Here is a 19,362-nt window from a genome sequence, read left to right on the forward strand (position 1 = left end):
CATTGGCCCATTTTTCTACAAAAAGTAACTGGTAATTCTAAGTGAATTACCTAGCGATAAACTTTTAGTGATCTGTCACGTTATGCAGATCAAAACAGGAAAAAAAAAAAACGGAAGTAGAATCCAAGTGCAGTTTAATATAGTATTGTGCAGAGAAAGTGACAAAAATGCAAAAATCCAAAGTGCAAAGTAACAAACAAAACAAACAAACAAACCAGGAACTCAAACAGATCAAACTCGAACTAGACTTTAACAAGATACAAGGATACAGACTGTGTTGGGATAAATTGCAGACCGTCTGTGAGTTTCCTCAGTAAGCTGGAGCTCCAGGAAGACAACAAAAACTGAGATGTGAATTCAACAGTTTATTGCTCTCTTCTGAAGAAGACTGGGGTATTCCCAGCTTTTATACATCATACTCAAGGGTACATGGGCTATGAATACGTGCAAATATTAAGCTCAGTTAAGCAGAACAATTTTATCCAGTGCCCAAGAATGTCAAGGCGCAACATCAAGGCGCCTGCCTTGTACAGGGACAACTTAAGATAAGACAGTTACAAAAACAGAATATTTGGAGAGTGACTACATGGATATTTCTTTCAGACTGGAATCAGGAACAAATATACCGATAAAGACGACAACGACCAACTGACAGAGGATGAATGACTGAATATATAGTCCAGGTAATCAACGGAGAACGGAGACAGCTGTGGTTGTAAATCAGTGTAGATGACAGACCGGGTGTGTGCGCGAAAGAATGTATGGAAATGTAGTTCTAAAGCCACTGTAGTTCGCTGGGGGTTGCTGGCGAACTACAGTGGCATCTGGTGGACAAACACAGTCATGACAGTGATCAACCAAAGGGAAACCAGCCAACACCAGTTAAAAAAAACTTTGTGTTTAATGTGACAATAAATGTGTATAAAAACTACATATTTATTTTGCAGACAACTGCAGTATTCTATAATATGAAACACTGTTTTCCATAAAATAACTGTATTTGTCATTTTCAAATTCAAAGGGCAGAAATATTAAATAAATAAAAACCAGGGGCCTCATGTATCAACGCTGCGTACGCACAAAAACTTTGCGTACGCCAGGTTTCACGCTCAGAATCGCTCACGTTTGGATTTACTAACAATGAACTGAACGTGGGAATGTGCGCAGCTCCATGCCAGCTTTATGGCAGGCGTACGCACATTTTTTGTGCGTGTCTGTTTTATTTCCATTGGCAACTCCTAGAGGCAGTTTTTTAAAATTCCACTCTACAAAGTGTCTGAGCCTTGCAATGGCAGCTGTATGAGACGGGTTCATCTAGCAGGTATATAAGGTTTCCATACCATACAGTTGACCAGCTAAACATTAAAGCGCAATTTGCAGCGGTCGCCTGTTTTCCCAATGTAATCTGAGCTATCTACTGCACGCACATTGCTATAAAGACACTATCTGAAGATGAATTTGCATGCGTGAATCAGAAACATTTCCATTCAATAAAAGTGCAAATAAAATATGATGCACAAACTTATTGATGATTCCTACTTGTCTTTCTCGTGATAAATAGTGGGCAAAATCTGATTTGTAGCGGGGGAAAAAAGAAGAAAGAGTTCATCAGACGCTGGATTCGAACCGAGTTCATGCTCGAACATGTCAAAACATGTTGACATGCGCTTTACATCTGCGCCACTGAGACTATTAAGAGCACTGTAACATTTTACACATATAAAACACACTATTTCTTTTTTTAATGCACTCAGTGCGATGTTCAGACCCAACTGTGTTAACCGCATCAGCTAAACTCTCCCACTCTATTTTTTTCTTTTGTTGTTAATTCCGGAGAACAAACTTGCAAATAACACCGCTTTCCTCCGGTCTACCTCCGAAAGCAACACCTCCAATTCACATTCTGTTCAAAGTTTCTCTTCTTGCTTGCTTTTGCCATTGCTTTTTCGTTGGGTTTTGCCATTAGCATAGTCATTAGCATATTCATACGGGGGAGGAGGCAGGGAGGGGTTTTGCGCTCGTGCATGTTGCGCTCAGTTTCACGTTCATTCGGATGTACAAAAGAATATGCGTGAGATTTGGCGTAAGCAGTGTTTCATACATCTGAATTTTTTTCTGCGTACGCACATTTACAGCTTTGTGCGTACACAATGTTTTAGTAAGATTTCCACGCAAGTCTTCGTACATGAGGCCCCAGGTGTGTGTGGATTTTTGTTCATTTGACAGTTATGATCCATTACTATTTGAAAGATTCAATGACCAAGACACAATGAGTAGCTCTCTGTCACTTTCAGTTTTTAAAAAGTAGCTTGCATATGTTCCAAGGTTGGAGACCTCTGATATAGACAATATTGTATGTTCAACTATATTACGTGCAATTTAAAATTTAAAGTAAGTGTGTTAAATAAATAAGTGTACTTATGTGTATAAAAAAGTTGTATGTTTTTCAGTTTTGTCCACAAAGTACAAGGTTTTTTTTTTAATAAATTTGCTTGCCACCTCTGCTTGTTAACCTCACCTGTCAACTGGGCATTCCCTCCAAAGACTTGCTGTGCCACTGCTTTGAATGCCAAGAAAACATTTATCTTCAGCAGAATGATGCGAATATTTCGGAGATATTGAAGATTCGCTCCTTGAACACCCTCCTTCACTCCCTCTAGAATGGAATTGGCCACCACATTTGGATCCAAACCTCCTTGTCCTGTAAAGCACACAAACATTACATTGACATTATATATATATATATATATATATATATATATATATATATATATATATATATATATATATATATATATATATATATATATATATATTCTGTAATGTTGTACAATGAAAGTTAATTTTCTTTCCATTTCAGCTGCTCAGTGTTTTCCGACTGTCTCTGTAGCTTTAAAGGGGAAATGAAGTACTCAGTCAAGTTCACTTCATGCATTGCAACTTCATGCATTGGGTTAAATTAGGCTTTACAGTCTCCTTTACTTCCATTGTTTCTGTTCAGCGCTGGAAACTCAACCAACACCGTGATATCAGAAACAGGGACATTCCAAGATGACTGCGCCCTAGGTCTAAAATCAATAGTAAAACACAACGATTTCTGCTTAATGGTTATATTGATCGAGTTTGTTTAATATATTTTCATTAAAGTGGAATCCAATGCACAAAATAAGGTGAACTTGACTAAGTACTTCATTTCCCCCTTAAAAACAAAACATTAATCTCATAACACAAGATCCCAATGCAGCAACAAAAGATCACAATGTTTGTGTTTGAAATGCAGTTGCGTTAACTATCATACACCCGGGGCAATAAAGCAAGACATGTTTGCCTCGACGTGTTGCTATTTTTAGACCAACGCAATCTTAATTTTCCCGTTTCCCGCCACATTATTTAAATAGCAAATCCATTTGCAGCACTTTCTTTATGGATTCATGGGGGTATTGGTATAGAAAGGAGGTGTGTTACGGCGCATTGTTGGAGCGTTGCTATTTTGAGCAACTGAAAAAGACAGCGCTGGACTTTAGACTTGCTTTCAGCTGGTCTATTGAACAGAGTGTGTTAGTTACCTTGCTTACACATTGCTGAAAACATGCAGGATGTAGGGCAATACACTAATATCTTTACAAATTAAACAATTAAAGAATTTAAATATTACAAAAATGATTATTTTCTACATAAATATAAAAACCACTGCCTCCATGCCCTCATCTCTGGGCTTTATTTTTTTCAGTTTATTTATTACAATTTGCTTTTGTATAATGGTATTATTATCATTAGTATTATTTATTATATGCATATTTATATTTGTTTTATTAAAAACAAGTTTAGATTTGTCCACTTGTCAGGTTTTAGACCATTTGGGGCAGCATGTGTATTTTCGAAATAACTCAGTTGTTTGACCACTCTTCATTATTACTGTTCATTTATTCCTTTGCTGAAAATTAGAACAAAATTTTGAAATAGTTTTAAAACAAATCTTTGCTCTTAACAAACAAAATTAATAATGCAGGCTAATGAATGTCTGTGTACAACACGTTTCCTTATTCATGAAAGAGAGAAAGTGAAAGTGAAAGTGAAGGCAGATTGGAGAAGGCTCATTCTCACGCTGCAGATGCTCTGTTTAACTGTTCTCTCTCTAGTGAATTGTTCAGTTTTTTTCCCACTTACAAAGTCCACCATGTAAATAGTGAATGCACCATGGTGTGATGCAGCTGACTCTTAAAGGGAATGGGAGATGAGACTCTGATTGCTTTTCTTAAAATAGCAAAAGTGGATTCGGATGTGCCCTTAATGCTTTTGAGCTCTGCGTTTTAGACTTTGCGCCTAGATAGTTAAAATAGAGCCCCATGTTTGCTTTCTGAAATCTTGTTGAGTTGTAATCTCAATGTCGCTGCACTGTGCGATAAATGCATGCTTTTTGAAATGTTATTGTGTTGTACACTACTGAACGACAATACGTATCTTGTGAGATACCAAATGTTCTTGAGATAAAAAATTATAAAGATCTACAGTTATTTCATGTTGTGTATATTTTTACAGCAAAACGTAAGTGTATCAGTTTGAGTACTGACTGAGCAGGATAATTACAGCCACAGAGAATTTTTTTTAACAGGTACAGTCTAGTGACTGCATTTGAAAACAGCATAACAACAGGCAAAACATGTCAAACAACATAATAAATAGCACAGTACAGAAAAAATACATGTTATACACAGGCAATGAAAATTAAACAAACATAAAAATGACAAACAAAAATTCCCTGATATTCCACAACATCAAAGAACATTTTATGACCTGTAAGAACCCAATGTTAATGAAGCCAGGAGTACTGACCAGCACAGATGGCAGGAATGGCCACAGACTGGTAACGGCTGCGCTCACACTGAACCACTATTTCTTTTGCTAAGGTCTTGATGACGCTGGGGCTTCTCTCTCCACAAACATGCATGATGGTCTTACAAGGGAAGCTTCCTGCTGAGGTTGTAAAGATCTGCCCACTTGCGGTCTGAGCTGAAATATAAAGACATAGGATTAAAAAAATTGGATGCATAGAATTTCTGCCTTTTAAGTGTAAGTATTAGCAATGTTAATTTAGCATATGCCTTTTTTTAAAGATAATATTACATTGTTACACACCACACACGTGCACTGTGGGATACTAGTGTGCAAAATATAAACTGCAGCAGCTGTACCAATGCTGCATTTTTTTTTTTTTGCTACATTATTTAGCACTGCTTTGATTCTTGGTTAAATCACACTGCACTGTTTAAAAAATATATTCAAAGAACCTATGAACATAAACATGAACACAAAACAGAAATTGAATATAAATTGTTCATTCATTTATTTTATTTTCTTTCAGAAGATGCCCTTCCAGCTGTAACCCAACACTGGGAAACACCTATACACTCATTCACAAATCGGCCAATTTAGCTAATTCAATTCCCCTATAGCACGTGTTTTTGGACTGTGCGGGAAACCGAAGCACCCGGAGGAAACCCACGTGGACATGGGGGAACTTGCAAACTCGATAGAAATGCCAACTGACCCCGCCGTGGCTTGAACTAACAATCTTCTTGCTGTGAGGTGATCGTGCCACCCACTGCGCCACCGTGATGCCCAATATAAATTCTATTATATTTTTTTCTAATGAATGCACACATTTCTGCTTTATTTAAAAAACTGCAACACAGCAAGAACAGATAAATTTACTGATCCTATAAAACTCTGACAAAAATACAACTGTCAATACCATGTACGCAAAGTTCGGACTTGCGGCTTTGGAAGTTCAGACTTGGAAGAATGAACACCCGAGGACATGAAGACACAAGTCGGCTACTTCTTTAAACGACAGTGCACTATATAACGTCACTTACCTTACCATGAATTCATCGGTTTTACTGTACATTAACAATAAAATGATTTAATTATATAAAGCACGGCCTTATATTTAATATTACGTTATTATTATGAATCAATATATTTGATAAAATTTTTTTTAAACATAAATCACTACAAATGTGAAGTAAAATGGTTTATTATGCACACTTAAGTCTCAGATTATCGGACGTAATAAACTACAATGCACAATATCGAGGATAAAGTACAAGACCTAAACAATAAGAGACAATAGGAGATAAGGATAATGTTAAGCAATTTGGTAAACAAAGACAAACAGCATAATTGTAGCATAATTAAAAACAATTATGAAATGTAACAAAATGACACTGGCAAAATAATACACTTAAGAAAGAATTATACATTTAAATGACCAAAAACTGTCCGTTAGATATTCACAAGATGTAGTAAATTTCATGTTTTAACTACAACAGACAGATGCAATCTAGCAGTACATCTGAGATGGACTGGTTAATGCAAAGCTGCTCTTAGTGAGGGAGGTGTTCACGAAGCTCCCGCTGACAGTCTGGGTCTCAGAGTTCACATAATCTGAAGCACATCGTCAAAGATGCGCTATGTAAATAAACTGTTGAATCGAGTTTAAAACAACTACATTCTTGCCTGAAAAACTCTTGAATCATTATTTTGTAACACAACAGAGGAGACTTTTTAAAGCCATGCAGGTTTTCTCCTCTGCCATTAGCTTTCACTGGTTACGCTGCAATGCATTCTGCACTTTGCAAGTTCGCACAAGTCACCTCTCGATGCATCCTTGACAAAAGGGGCGGAGCAAGAACACACCCTGGAATTTTATCTGTACTTGGCAAGATGCAAACTTTGTATTAAAACAGTACTTCGGCGATGACGTTTTACGGGGACATAAGAATGCAAATACAGTCAAGAACGCATTTTGAGAAAAAGCCAATGTATATGTACACAGAAAGGCACATTATACTGCACTCAAAGATACAGTATTTAAAAATGCTTATTATACATGTAATAAATAATAAGCTCATTTTCTATAAGATATGATGGTTTATTTATTTTCTTACCTCCTGTCAGCTGACCCTGAACATGAGGTCCAGCTTTAGTGAGGATGTCCTTACACACTCCTGTGAAAGATTAAGTAAAAAAAAAAAATCTCGGTTACGTACTGCATACAAAAAACTTGTTCTCAGAAAGTGGGAACAGAGACTTGATGTCAGAGATAGATGAATGGGGATTTGCTTACAAGTCTAATCACTCTGAATTGTCTATGAAATTGAAAAGTGCAATCTGTGCAGCCAAACCTCCAATTAGAAGTTTATAAGTCACACCGGAGTGGGACTCTTTTTCAGCCCTGGAGTTTCAAGCCTCAGACCGGCCCACCTCAGTTCACCACTGACTATATTAAAATAAGGTCTTTTCCAATTCAGTTTCTAATTACACTATAACGTCTTTTTTTGAGAAAACAGCTGTTTTAGAACTTCAAATGTTCAACAACCCTAACAGTATTATATGTCTTAAAAAAAAAAAAAAAAAATGTTACACAGACGAGGACCGAACCCGGGGTGGCGGCGTCATAATTTAACATGCTAACCACTGAACCACAACAGCTGTACAATGAGGGGTGACTTATCTAGTTATATCACCATTAACCTGCAGGCTGCATCTTGCTCATGAAGCTAATAGAGAGAATAGATAAAAAAGAGCAGAGCTGCGGTAAAATAATGAATAAGAAGGCTGTGGTCAAGTAAATAAATAAATAATTTTTTAAAAGTGTGACTGCTGAAAGCAACAGTTTCTAGAGCTTGGGACACCGGCCCTCGCGGCCAAAAAACAGACCGGCCCACCGGAAATTCTCCCGGTCCTCCCGATTAGCCAATCCGGGCCTGCCTATGAGATGGCACATTAGGCTTATCACTGAGAAACCAATCATTCTGTTTGTGATTCAGCTTCTGAGTTTGATGTGCGGCATCAGGATGAGCAGAGATGGCAGCAATGTAAATTTTACATCATTTGCTCGCCTTTAAGAGGACACTAAGGTAGTCATCACAGTAGCTTGAGTGATGTCGTTAACTAGAGTTAGGTCACCAAAGTCATGAAGAGGTTCCAAAGATTTGGATGCAGGTGCCACCCTAGTAGCAAAGAATTCTGGCCCAGATTTGGCATAAAGCTGGCACAGTAGGCATTCATCCGGCAGTGGCATACAGCATGTGGGCCAAACATGGCCCAGGTTTGGCAGAGGTGGCACCGCCTTTAAGGTGGCACACAAGATTTGGGCCAGATGAAAAACGTAGTATCTGGCCCAGATTTAAAAATGTGATAAGTGGGCCATGTGAGTTTGGCCAGTCTTGACCCACATTTAAAATACACTAAAATCATTTTTGAGTAAAGAAAAAAAATTCTACCAATCAGGTCACTTTGAGAAAAAGCGTGCCCATAGTGTGCCTAAAGCGCATCACTTCATGGGTTTATCAATTTCATTGCAATCGTGACACACCAACCTATCTGGCCCAGTTCAGGCCCAGTTATGAGTTATTAACTTGGCTGAGACTTGGCCCAGATATGGTCCGTGTTTGGCCCTTGTCTGGAAGCCAGATTTGGTCCAGTCATGTACCGTAATTCACTGCGGCATGTGGGCCAAGCAAAACCTGATTGTGTGGGCCAGAGCTGGGCCAGAGAAATTTTGCTATGTGGGCAGATGGTGCCACGTCTCTGAGAAAAAATGTCTTTATGTGAGTATAAGGTTGGCAAACCAGACCAAATGAGCCAGTGTGTCACAACAAATAAGACCTGGTCCTCATCCTCCCTGAAAGACAGAGACTGTGTCAGAAGGCCCACTGGAAAAACACATACTTGTGCAGACCCTGGGGCCAGCTGTGAGCCAGTGCATCCTTAGTGAGAGAATCCTCTGTCAGGGGATAACACAAATGGCAATAATGCAGAAATATTTTTTCATCTACAATAGTTATCAGGCTAAGTACATAAACATAACCTGGAGTTAAAATAAAGTTTATATAATTGCTTGATTCCTAACATTTATATTGTGCATTTCTGGACACTCAAAGTTGTTTACACATATCTGGGCAGAATCTCCTCATCCACCAGTCTGCAGCATCCACCTGGATTCACCTGGCAACCATTTTGCGCCAGACTGCATACTACATACCGGCAGATTGGTGTAGAGGAGACAGAGTGATAAAGCCAATTAGGATATGGGGATGGTTAGGAGGCCATAATGGACAGAGGCCAGTGGGCAGATTTGGCCAGGATGCCGGAGTTAGACCCCTAATCATTTCGGACGACATCTGGGATTTTTATTGACCACAGAGAGAGTCAGGACCTTGGTTTAATCACTCATCCAAAAGACGGCATTTACTGAGCAGTTTACAGTCCCCATTACTTTACTGGGGCATTAGGACTCACACAGACCACAGGTTGAGATTGGATTTATCAAAACTTGTGCTGGATAATAAGTGTCAACGCTGCACTGAAGGTACTGTATGCCCCAAGAGACTATTGAATGTGATTGGAAAAGTATTTGGATTCAGGTATTTACATGCTCATATTTTGCTGTTGGAATGGATTACAAAAGAGATAATCCACCCTTTCCAATTCAATCGAAATTTCAAACTCGACATGAACAGTTTTTAATTCAATTGAACCATCAATCTGATTAAAAAGGATTATTTGGGTGCATGTAAATGTAGCCAAAGAGTGCTCACTGCAATGTGAGGAAAAACAGAGGGAGCTCGCACTTGAGTGCACCAACAGTCATGCCTTTACTTTCCCGAACAATTCAGAGTGATTGTTCTTCTTAATGAATTCTCATTTGTCAATCTCCTACCTCAAAGAGACCAACTAAAGGCAAACAAGCACGTATAGGGTCTAAACCAGAAGTGCCCAAACTGGATCCTGGAGGACCGGTGTCCTGCAAAGTTCAGCTTCAATTTGCTTCTATACACCCGATGGAAGTTTCTAGTATACCTAGTACGAGCTTGATTAGCTGGGTTCGGGTGTGTCTACTGAGGGTTGGGGGCAAATTTTTCAGGACTATGGCTGTTTCTCAATTCCAAGAACACAGAGAACGGACTTGCGTTCTTGTGAAGACCGTTCTTGCCAGGTCACCTCAGGAGATTGAACTTGGGAGACTGCAAGAACAGAGAACGTGTCCTGTAAGAATTGAGATGCTGCATTCTTCCTGATGGTCACATGACCTTCACCCATTTTTATTGAAAAATTATTTAAAGATTACATCATTCGTACAAAAATGTATTGTTTTTCCTCTTTTCACTATATATACATTGCATAAAGCCTTTCAAATATACTTTGCACAATACAAATAAAACAGATTTTAATACGAATTTCAGCAAAGCAACACCCTAATATGTTTATGCCTTTATTAAGATGTCCATGATAATGTTTACTTTAACTGTTTAATTTAGGGAAACTCCTGAGATCAATAAGTGATATCTCTGAACTTTAATAATAACTCTAAATAAAAAGCTGTGCTTCCCGCCTCCAGTCGCAATGACTTCTGGGACTTTAAGAGCAAGTTCAGTGCTCAAGCCTGCATCGATGCGTCCCCGATATCAAGAACACATCAGGAACTTTTTTACGCGTCCTCTGTATTTGTGGTCTTGAGTATTGGAACTGAACTTTGGCTGTTGACGATGACGTTACACGAGAACACGAGGACGCAAGACCGCTGAAGAACGCATATTGAGAAACAGCCATTAGCTCCTTTCACACAGTGATATTGGCAAATATCCGTTAAATTTCCAAAATGACTTTAACGTTCCGTAATTTTTCCAGAAAAGACCATTCACACATTCATCCCAAAATACAGGTTTCAAGAGTTCCCACTTAGATATGCTTGGCACTTATAGCAGGTTTGGCATGCTGTCCCGGGAGAGAACCCTGAGTTTGGAGATATTTGAGCCCAGGGCTCCCGCCCGGTCTAAAAGCATATCAGGAGAACTGAGATCAGGTAGGTCTCGATCGCTCCCCCTTTAGAAGGGGAGAAAAAAGGAGGAGATGGGGTGGAAGGGGGGATTCTTCCAAAACGAAAATAGAGCAATAAGGAGAAAGTGATCCATTTATAGTAAGCTAGGATCATTCTGATTGGATTATTACTGATTACGGATGAGTGGCCAGCGGTGCACAATCATATCATGTGCTCCTCTCGAAATTAGTTTATGAAACTTCACAAATTGACACCATTAATCAGAAATCTAAATGGCCACGCTTGTATTTGTAAACATAAAGGGGCTCAGGCTTTTTGTTAATGGTTTCACTATTTAAAACTTACGCATTCAGGCAACTGCTTTTGTCCTGGAAACATCCAAAGGCAGAAGTGCTAACCACAGCAGCATTGCGGTAAATTACCAGTAATGTTACAACTTCCCTTACTGTAAAATTGGCAGAATTAATTTACCGGTATTTTCAAATTGGGCCTGTTTACACATGATCTGAACACATGAAAGGTCTGTAGGTGTGAAAGTGGCTATTGTCTCTCCAGGAATTAGTCTGGGCACCCCTGGTCTAAACATCAACACATTAAGATGTTTGGATTATTTAAAGAAGGAATTTGCATGAATACCATTTTTCTGGAAGTCTATAAAGTTTGTGCTGTTCACGATGGCATCAGTCGTCTCATTAGTGATGTCACCAAACACTAGATGAAGTTCAATCCTGTTTACTGCCATGATGACCTCATCAAGGTCAGAAGTCAGCGAATGAAACAGAGCTGTGTTGACAGGGGAAGATGTGCAGATATGAGAAGATGTGCAGATATTTTTTTTTTTGTAATTCTTTGCGAAGCTTCTGTAAGAAGCTGAAAACTTAAACTTAATTAAAGTCTCAGATTTTTCTTCTGAGCAACCTTCTGTTGTCATCAGTTTGATGGCTTCAACCACAATATTTGAGCTATCTCTAGGGAATGATGCACAGAAGGAAAGCCCCACCCTCTACTCAATATTCTGTTTCAGTTAGATGTACATAAACATACCGAAATAAAACTTCCAGGTCAAACAGACTTTAAAGAAGATTGTTTTAGCCCTCTGATATGAATCTAATTGAGCATGCATGCAAAACATTATTAAGCTCTTTGCCACACACTGACGTCTTATAAAGTGAAACAATAGCTTCAAGCAACAAACTGAACTTTATTTACTTACTGTAACTTTATCTATCACCTGTTATCCATACATGTTTGCTTAACTATGCCTTTAATTTATAATTGCTTAAATTCTTAAATCGCTTGCCTTGTCCTGTTCTGTCCACCATTTTTGCACTCAGATTCCCAATGACTGCTCGAAACATCTGAAAAATATTTCAAAGATAGAGTTAGGTATTAACATCACTTTGGCAAACATCATTTCATAGGGATTCTTTTATAGTACATAGACTGCTTACCTCTTCAGAATGGGGGTAATTAGGCATTATTGGGATATAGATGGTTTGCAGGAAAGCAGTGGGCTGAGATAAAAATGTACAGATCTCCTGAGTAAGGATATTAACAGAATCTCTGACAGGTAAAGACAATACTATTCCGGGTCCAATTACTGGAATCACAACTGAACCCCAAGAATTCTGCTCACAAAGAGTAAAAACTTGGCCAAGTCCACAGCGAAGTGCCTACAACAAAATACATATTATAAAAAAAATAAAATAAAAAAATGAGTAAACTAAAATCTTTTCTGGGAATACCGTACCATCTATTTTAGTCTTTTTCCACTTACTTTTTCGCTTTCTTGTTTTTTCCCCTTTGGTGCACATTCGATGAAGAGAACCTTTGAGCATCCCAACCCTGCTGTCGCATCCACCATGAGCACATCACCAGGTGTAAGAGTACAACGTCTCTTAGCAGTGTTGAAGTTAGTTTGAAGCTGCTGTCCTGCTTTATACAACAGCGACGAACCAATTAACGTTGAGGTCATGTTTGCTTGGACCATTGGCACAACAAACACATCGGCCTGTATTCATGATGACATTCACAAAAACAAAACAAAAAACACACATTAAATAAAATAAAGGTAGCTTATTCCACGCAAACATTTTCTCATAATTTACTCTCCGTCATGCCTTATTTATTTGACAAAAATCCTTCTAAATATGCAAGTAAATGGACTTTTCAAAACCCATACAAAAGCAGCACAACGTTAATCCACACAACTTTAGTTTATGAATCGTCTGAAAACAAACACTGACAGTGTGTGAAAGTAAAAACATCTGGACAACAGAATAATTCAATTCTGTAAAATACAGCAAGTTGGAAAATGTGTTAAGATTCACAGAATCTATGCTTTCTGTGTGACATTCGACATTAGTTGCTCAACTTTGTTGTTCCAAACCCCTAAGACCTTTGTTCATCTTTTGAACATCAATTAAGATGTTTTGGGTGAAATGTGAGAGTCATCTGATCCTTCTTAGAAAGCAGTAACTAGAAGATTACTTTTGAAGGCTCAAAAAACAAAAATAATCACTTCACCCAAAATGTTTCTTCTCTTCAGCATCGGTTCAGGGCACACATTCAGAAGATCAATATGCATGTCACTGCTGATGTATACCCAAAATGCACACAAGTGACTTCTTCTATTAAAACAAAATGTGGGTGCATACAGATTTTATGTATATAGTATGCAATGCATATAAAGCACAGGTCTCTCCTGAACTGAAAACAAAGAGAAGAAACAGTTGAATAATATTGGACAAAATATTTATGATCTGTTCTGAAGATTTTTATGACCTTTCTGGACTTTTAGGGCTCTATTTTGACGGTCCATGCGCAAAGCGCAGAGCGCAGGGCGCAAATGCTTTCCACTTTTGCTAATTTAAAGATGGAAAATGCGCTTTGCGCCATGGCGCATGGTCTAAAAGGGTTGAGTTAATTTTCTTAATGAGTTATAGGTTTGTTTTGAGAATAAACCAACCAGAGTCTCATCTCCCATTCCCTTTAAGAGCCAGCTGCGTCGCGCCATGAGCGCATTCGCTATTTACATGACATAAAGTAAGTGTAAGTGGAAAAACTGACCATTTCACTAGCAAGAAAACAGTTAAACAGAGAATCTGCAGCGCGAGAATAAGAGATAAATTACCTACTATCACTTTAACTCTCGTGGATAGGAAAACCTTTACGCACAAACATCAATTAGCCTATAAATAATTTATTTGGTTTGTTAAGCGCAAAGATTCGTTTCAAAACTATTTCTAAATTCAGTTCTAATTTCCAGCAAGCGAATAAATGAACAATAATAACAAAGTGTGACTAAAAACTGAGTTACATCCAAATACTCATGTTGTGCCCCATATGGTCTAAAACCTGCAGGTGGACAAATCTAAGCTTGTTTTTAATAAACCAAATATAAATATGGATATAATACATAATACTGCTAATAATAATAACATTATACAAAAGCAAATAGTTATGAATGAACTGAAAAAGCATCAGGAGATGAAGAAGGCAAAAAAAGCAGTTGTTTTTCATATTTATGTAGGCTAGAAAATAACATGTTTGCTAGTTTCACCTTGGCGCAAGAGTCGTTTTAAGGCGTTGCGCTATGCTGTTTAAATAGCAAATGCATTAGCGCTCATATGTGCTCCCATAGGTGTTCTGCTCTAAAAAGAAAGGCGTTCTGAGACGCATTGTTGGCGCATTGCTATTTTGAGAAACTATAATAGATTTTTCAATAGACCAAAACCAACCGCACTGCTTAATATACACAAGATGTAGAGAAATATGCAAATATCTTTACATATTAAAAAGAATTTAAATATTAATATAGGATATAATAAGGATATATATAGGATATAAATATAAAGGATTACAATATTACAAAACAACTATTGCGTCACACCTTGCGCCGGGTGTATGATAGGGCCCTTAATGTTTCAGGAATCTTTGCTGTCTATCAAGGATCGGAGTGCTTTCGGATTTCATCTAAAATGTAATTTTTTTTTTATAAAAACAGGTCTTAAGAGTTTGGAATGACAAAGGGTTAAGTAATGAAAGATTTTCATGTTGGGGTGACGTATGCCTTTAACATTATGCGCTTATGTCAAACATTAAGCCATATGACTATTGGTTTCAACTTATAAAAATGTACTTTCCTCAAACCCATTTTCTCAGATTTGTTCAACTGAAGTTGAATGGATTATTTTTGCCTTTGGTTTGTGTGGTTTTTGAATCATTAACTACAAGGGACCTGCCCATGTTTAGCCATACCTGTTGCTGCTCAAGGCTTCCAACCGCAACATTAATGTGAACTTTAGTCTCATAGACTGGAGACTGATGGGTTGATGGAGCAGATGCTAGGCCAGAATAACTCAAGCTGGTTGAGTATCTGGAAACTTGATATGTTGGTTGCCCATCATCAACGTGAAAAATCCCAACCATATAAGAATTCTTCACTAATTTCAAAGTCTGTTCACCATCACCTTGAAAAAACTGCTGAACTCCAGGTCCTTTCACTTCAAATTTTTTAGTCACAAGACTGCGAAGAAATGACACAAGGGTTTCCTTTAAGCTCTCAACTTCACAGCGAGGTCCTGTAAGGTGGACGCATGGGGAAGGCGAACATGTTGGCCTTATTTCCACTCCATTGCACTCCTTCACACCAGCCATCGACATGATCTCAGAGAAATGCTTTGCCATCTCTGGGTATTCAAGTAGCAGGCGTTCTTGATGTATCTGATGGTTTATTTTATATTGAAGTAACATGTTCTTCAGCTCATTAACTTCAGTAGTGAAGCCGACCAGTTGCACTTTGGCATCAGAACTTGACTCATTCTGGTATTTCAGCTCCACTTTTACACTTTCACGATTGGCCTGCTTGACCGCTTTACTCAACTCTTCCTTTAGCGTAGGAAACGCTGATGACTTCTCAGTGTTATTTAAGTGTATAATCTCCAAGCTCAGGTCTCTCTGAATGGCAGCAGCTGCCTCCTGAAGAGCTCCATCAGACAAACTCAACAGAAGCAGATCTGATCCTGAAGTCTCGAGCATTACTGGGCTGTAGAGGCTCTGCTGAAATCTTCTCTGGAAGTGTTTTATACCATCGCTTGAATCCAAGAAGGTCATAAGAGCATGATTGGATGGAACCCTTTTCTCCTGGATCTCTTTTTTCAGTTTTGAAAGCTTTTGTTCACCTTCTTGGACATCTTTCTCCAGACCCTTTAAAATGATTACACCTGATTGTTCATGTGCAATCTGAAGTTCGGGTAAATTAGACGTTATGTATGACTCAAACTGCTCTTTGATGAGGGGAAATTGTTTCTCAGACACGCAACACTCTTGTTTGACCTGCTGTTGTTCCTGTGTGTGGCTAGTAGATTTTAAAATCTCGTCCACTTGATTTTGTTCTCCGACCACCACAGCCAAACATGCCCCTTCTTCAAAATAGATTTTTAAGTCCTCGTTTTGATTGGAACAGTTTTTTTCCAGAATTGCATATTTGTCTCTTTCAACCTCAAAGTGGACAGTATAGTGAAACTGTAGCTGATCAACCACTTGGTCCACACCAAGTTCCCATTGCTTTAGTGGACAAACATCTGCAGCTGCCGGATTCCTCAGCACCACCAACTCTTCTGCCTCAATGTTGATCTCAAAGGTGCTGGAAAGAGCAGAGAGGAGTTTCTCCAGTTGTGAATATGGCTTTTTACAGTCAGTGAAAAATCGTAGAAGATATTGGTCCAATTTGTAGACTTTCTAAAAAACAAAACAAAACAACAAAAACAAGGAATTGAATGTTGAATGATTCCGATTTTACTTGCATTTGGCTGCCCAGAAACAAATAAGAAATTACATTGACAAGAAATAACTGTAACTTTCTAATTAGTTGCATGATCTAAAAACACATGTACACGATCAACAAATGTAATGTTACTTTCTGTTACTGCTAATGTAATATTGATTCAGCCAGTTTTAAACAAACACTCCAACAATTAAAATCATTGACATTATGTGCTAACTGAAAATAGTGAATGATGATAGATTATAAAGCTAGTTTGGCGTGCTGTCCTGGGAGAGAGCCCTTAGCTTATAAGATCCTCGAGCCCTGGGCTCCCTCCCGTTGCAAGGCAAGAGGGGAGTTTGAGCTCAGGTAGATCTCGATGACTCCCCCTCCTGCTTATTGTAGCTAAGTGTCAGATATGGATGCTGAGAAGGTGTACTTGGAGTTTGGCTAAAATATTTTGGATTAATTGTTTAGGATGCTTGTCTTTGAACTGTGGGAGGAAACTGGAGGTCCTGGGGAAAACCCACGCGATCACGGGGAGAACGATTCTTGCTGTGATGCAACAGTGCTAATCACTGGCCACTGTGTCGCCTGTTTGAAAGGAGGAAAAGTAGGGTTGGGTGGGGGGGGTTTCTTCAAGACGAAGCTATTGAGATGAGAAAAGTCTGGTTATTTATAGTGAGTTAAGGATCGTCTGATAGGATAATCAGTCATTAGCTAAAATTGGAACAGCTGTGAACAATCATAAGCACGTGATCCTCTCGACATTTGTTTATAAATAAACTTCACATAAATAATATTATTCATTTTACTTCGGCTTAGTCCTTTATTTATCGGGGGTTGCCACAGCAGAATGAACTGCCAACTGTTCCAGCATGTTTTACGCAGCGGTTGGCCTTCCAACTGCAACCCGGTACTGGAAAACACCCATACACTCTTACATTCACACACGCACTCGTATACCACAGGCAACTTAGTTCATCCAATTCACCTTGGACTGTGTTTAGACTGTGGGGAAAACCACACCAACACAGGGAGAACATGCAAACTCCACACAGAAACACCTACTAGGACAACGATAACTTGAGATGCTGATTTTGTGCTTTATGTAGAGTTAAATGTTACCACTGTGAGGTTGAATAATATTTTATACCATTTTATTCATAGCCATACTTAAAGTAGCAGCAGACAGTTTACCTCAGAGCTTGAAAATAAAATAACTAGCCAATATAAAGGTAAAACCTATATTTTACAGTCTATGGTTAAAACATGAAAGTGTTTCTGCTTTGTCTGGGTCCGGTGCATACAGACAAATGGCTTGATCACTGGAATCTTGTAATGTTGCATATTGTTAGGACACAGAATAACATGATTGTGGACAAACTCAGTGGCGCCTGCAGCCGTACGGCTGTACGCACTGTGCGTACCTACTACGAAAGGGCGAGAATTAATGCCGCTTTTTATTTATTTATTTATTTGTGACATTATTTAAATTGATTATTAAACAGTATACACTACAGCTGCCTGCTTTTCCACTATCGTGCCAAATCGTTCTGAGAATACTTGGGTATGTTTACGGTTGTTTCTCCACTGAGGACTCCGAGAGAGAACTTAACCAACAGCTTACATGCACTCATTGAAAAAAAATTATGTAAAGATGATTCCTTGGATTTACTCAATTTTTTTAACGTTAAGTGGTTGTAAATAATTTATTTGGGCTGAATTTAAACAAACAAATTAAGTTAAACATTATTGAACTTAATTTGTTTGTTTAAATTCAACACAAATAAATTGTTTGCAACAGTTCTGCATGCAACACTTTTTTTAGTGCTGCTGAAAGACTTTTTTTTCTGCTGTGCATCGAATAGACAAGCTTAACATTATTGATGTTCACAATCGTATACTATATTCATGAAACACGAACTTACAGACTCTATGAACAACGAGGAAATAACTGCACTTCTGTCAAGCCAGACGTCTTGTTTTCTGATTTAATGCTGGCTACACCACCCGAAGGACGGTTACGGCATGTTGAGAGAAAGCCGTCACCGGAGAAAGTCTTATCTTTCATTACTTTATTGGGGTTGTGTTTGAAAGCTTTGCTGTCCAAGGTACTGTTGTATGAGTAAAATTATATATGCACCAATAAACAGGTCAAATTAAAGAATAAATAAAATAAACATGGATTCTTAATTGCCGGTATAGTTTTAACTCAAAAAATAATAATAAAATGTTTTATAAAAATAAAAAGCAATTTTCACAAATTTTTACGATTCGGTTAAATATAATTTGGACATTTATGGGGCCATTTAACATGTTTCTGTTTTTTTTTTGTTCTCAGTGATCTTTAATACATACTGGGTAGCTACGCAAAATATTTTCTAAAATGTCAAGCAGGAATTTGTCTATAGCTTTAATTACGAAGACAAAATATTAAAACTAACAAAATAAAATAATAAAAATGCAAAGATAAAAAAAGCATAATTTTGCTAAATTATAAAAAATATTTGTTTTTATTTTACTTGATGCATTTGTTATTTAATGTTTGAATACTGAAATAACAGCCATCGGAAGGGGGTGCGGCGGTGCTGGATTTGTGCGTACCTTGGAATGAAATCCTGCCGGCGCTCCTGGACAAACTACAAATATGAAAGAGAATGCGACCAAACTACAGGCATGTATGTGATAAGCCAAGGATGAAAAAAAAAGAAGTCCAAACATATGGGCTATAGGTGAATTGGGCAAC

The 19,362-nt window shown here is 38.1% G+C and overlaps 1 protein-coding gene across 1 annotated transcript in view; it reads right to left on the bottom strand.

The window, feature by feature from the left end:
- parp14rs2.1 (poly(ADP-ribose) polymerase family member 14-related sequence 2.1) overlaps positions 1 to 19,362 on the bottom strand; it is a 32,738-nt gene that overhangs the window by 12,256 nt on the left and 1,120 nt on the right. The window contains exons 3-10 of the mRNA XM_087260159.1: positions 15,107 to 16,588; positions 12,624 to 12,857; positions 12,298 to 12,519; positions 12,147 to 12,204; positions 11,483 to 11,629; positions 6,951 to 7,010; positions 4,834 to 5,010; positions 2,519 to 2,701 (exon numbers count right to left, since the gene is read on the bottom strand). Coding sequence (XP_087116285.1) covers positions 2,519 to 2,701; positions 4,834 to 5,010; positions 6,951 to 7,010; positions 11,483 to 11,629; positions 12,147 to 12,204; positions 12,298 to 12,519; positions 12,624 to 12,857; positions 15,107 to 16,588 — 2,563 coding nt within the window. The remainder of the gene's footprint in view (positions 1 to 2,518; positions 2,702 to 4,833; positions 5,011 to 6,950; positions 7,011 to 11,482; positions 11,630 to 12,146; positions 12,205 to 12,297; positions 12,520 to 12,623; positions 12,858 to 15,106; positions 16,589 to 19,362) is intronic.

The sequence above is a fragment of the Danio rerio genome, chromosome 7, assembly GCF_052040795.2.
Source record: "Danio rerio strain M-AB ecotype USA chromosome 7, GRCz13ab, whole genome shotgun sequence".
NCBI lineage: Eukaryota > Metazoa > Chordata > Actinopteri > Cypriniformes > Danionidae > Danio > Danio rerio.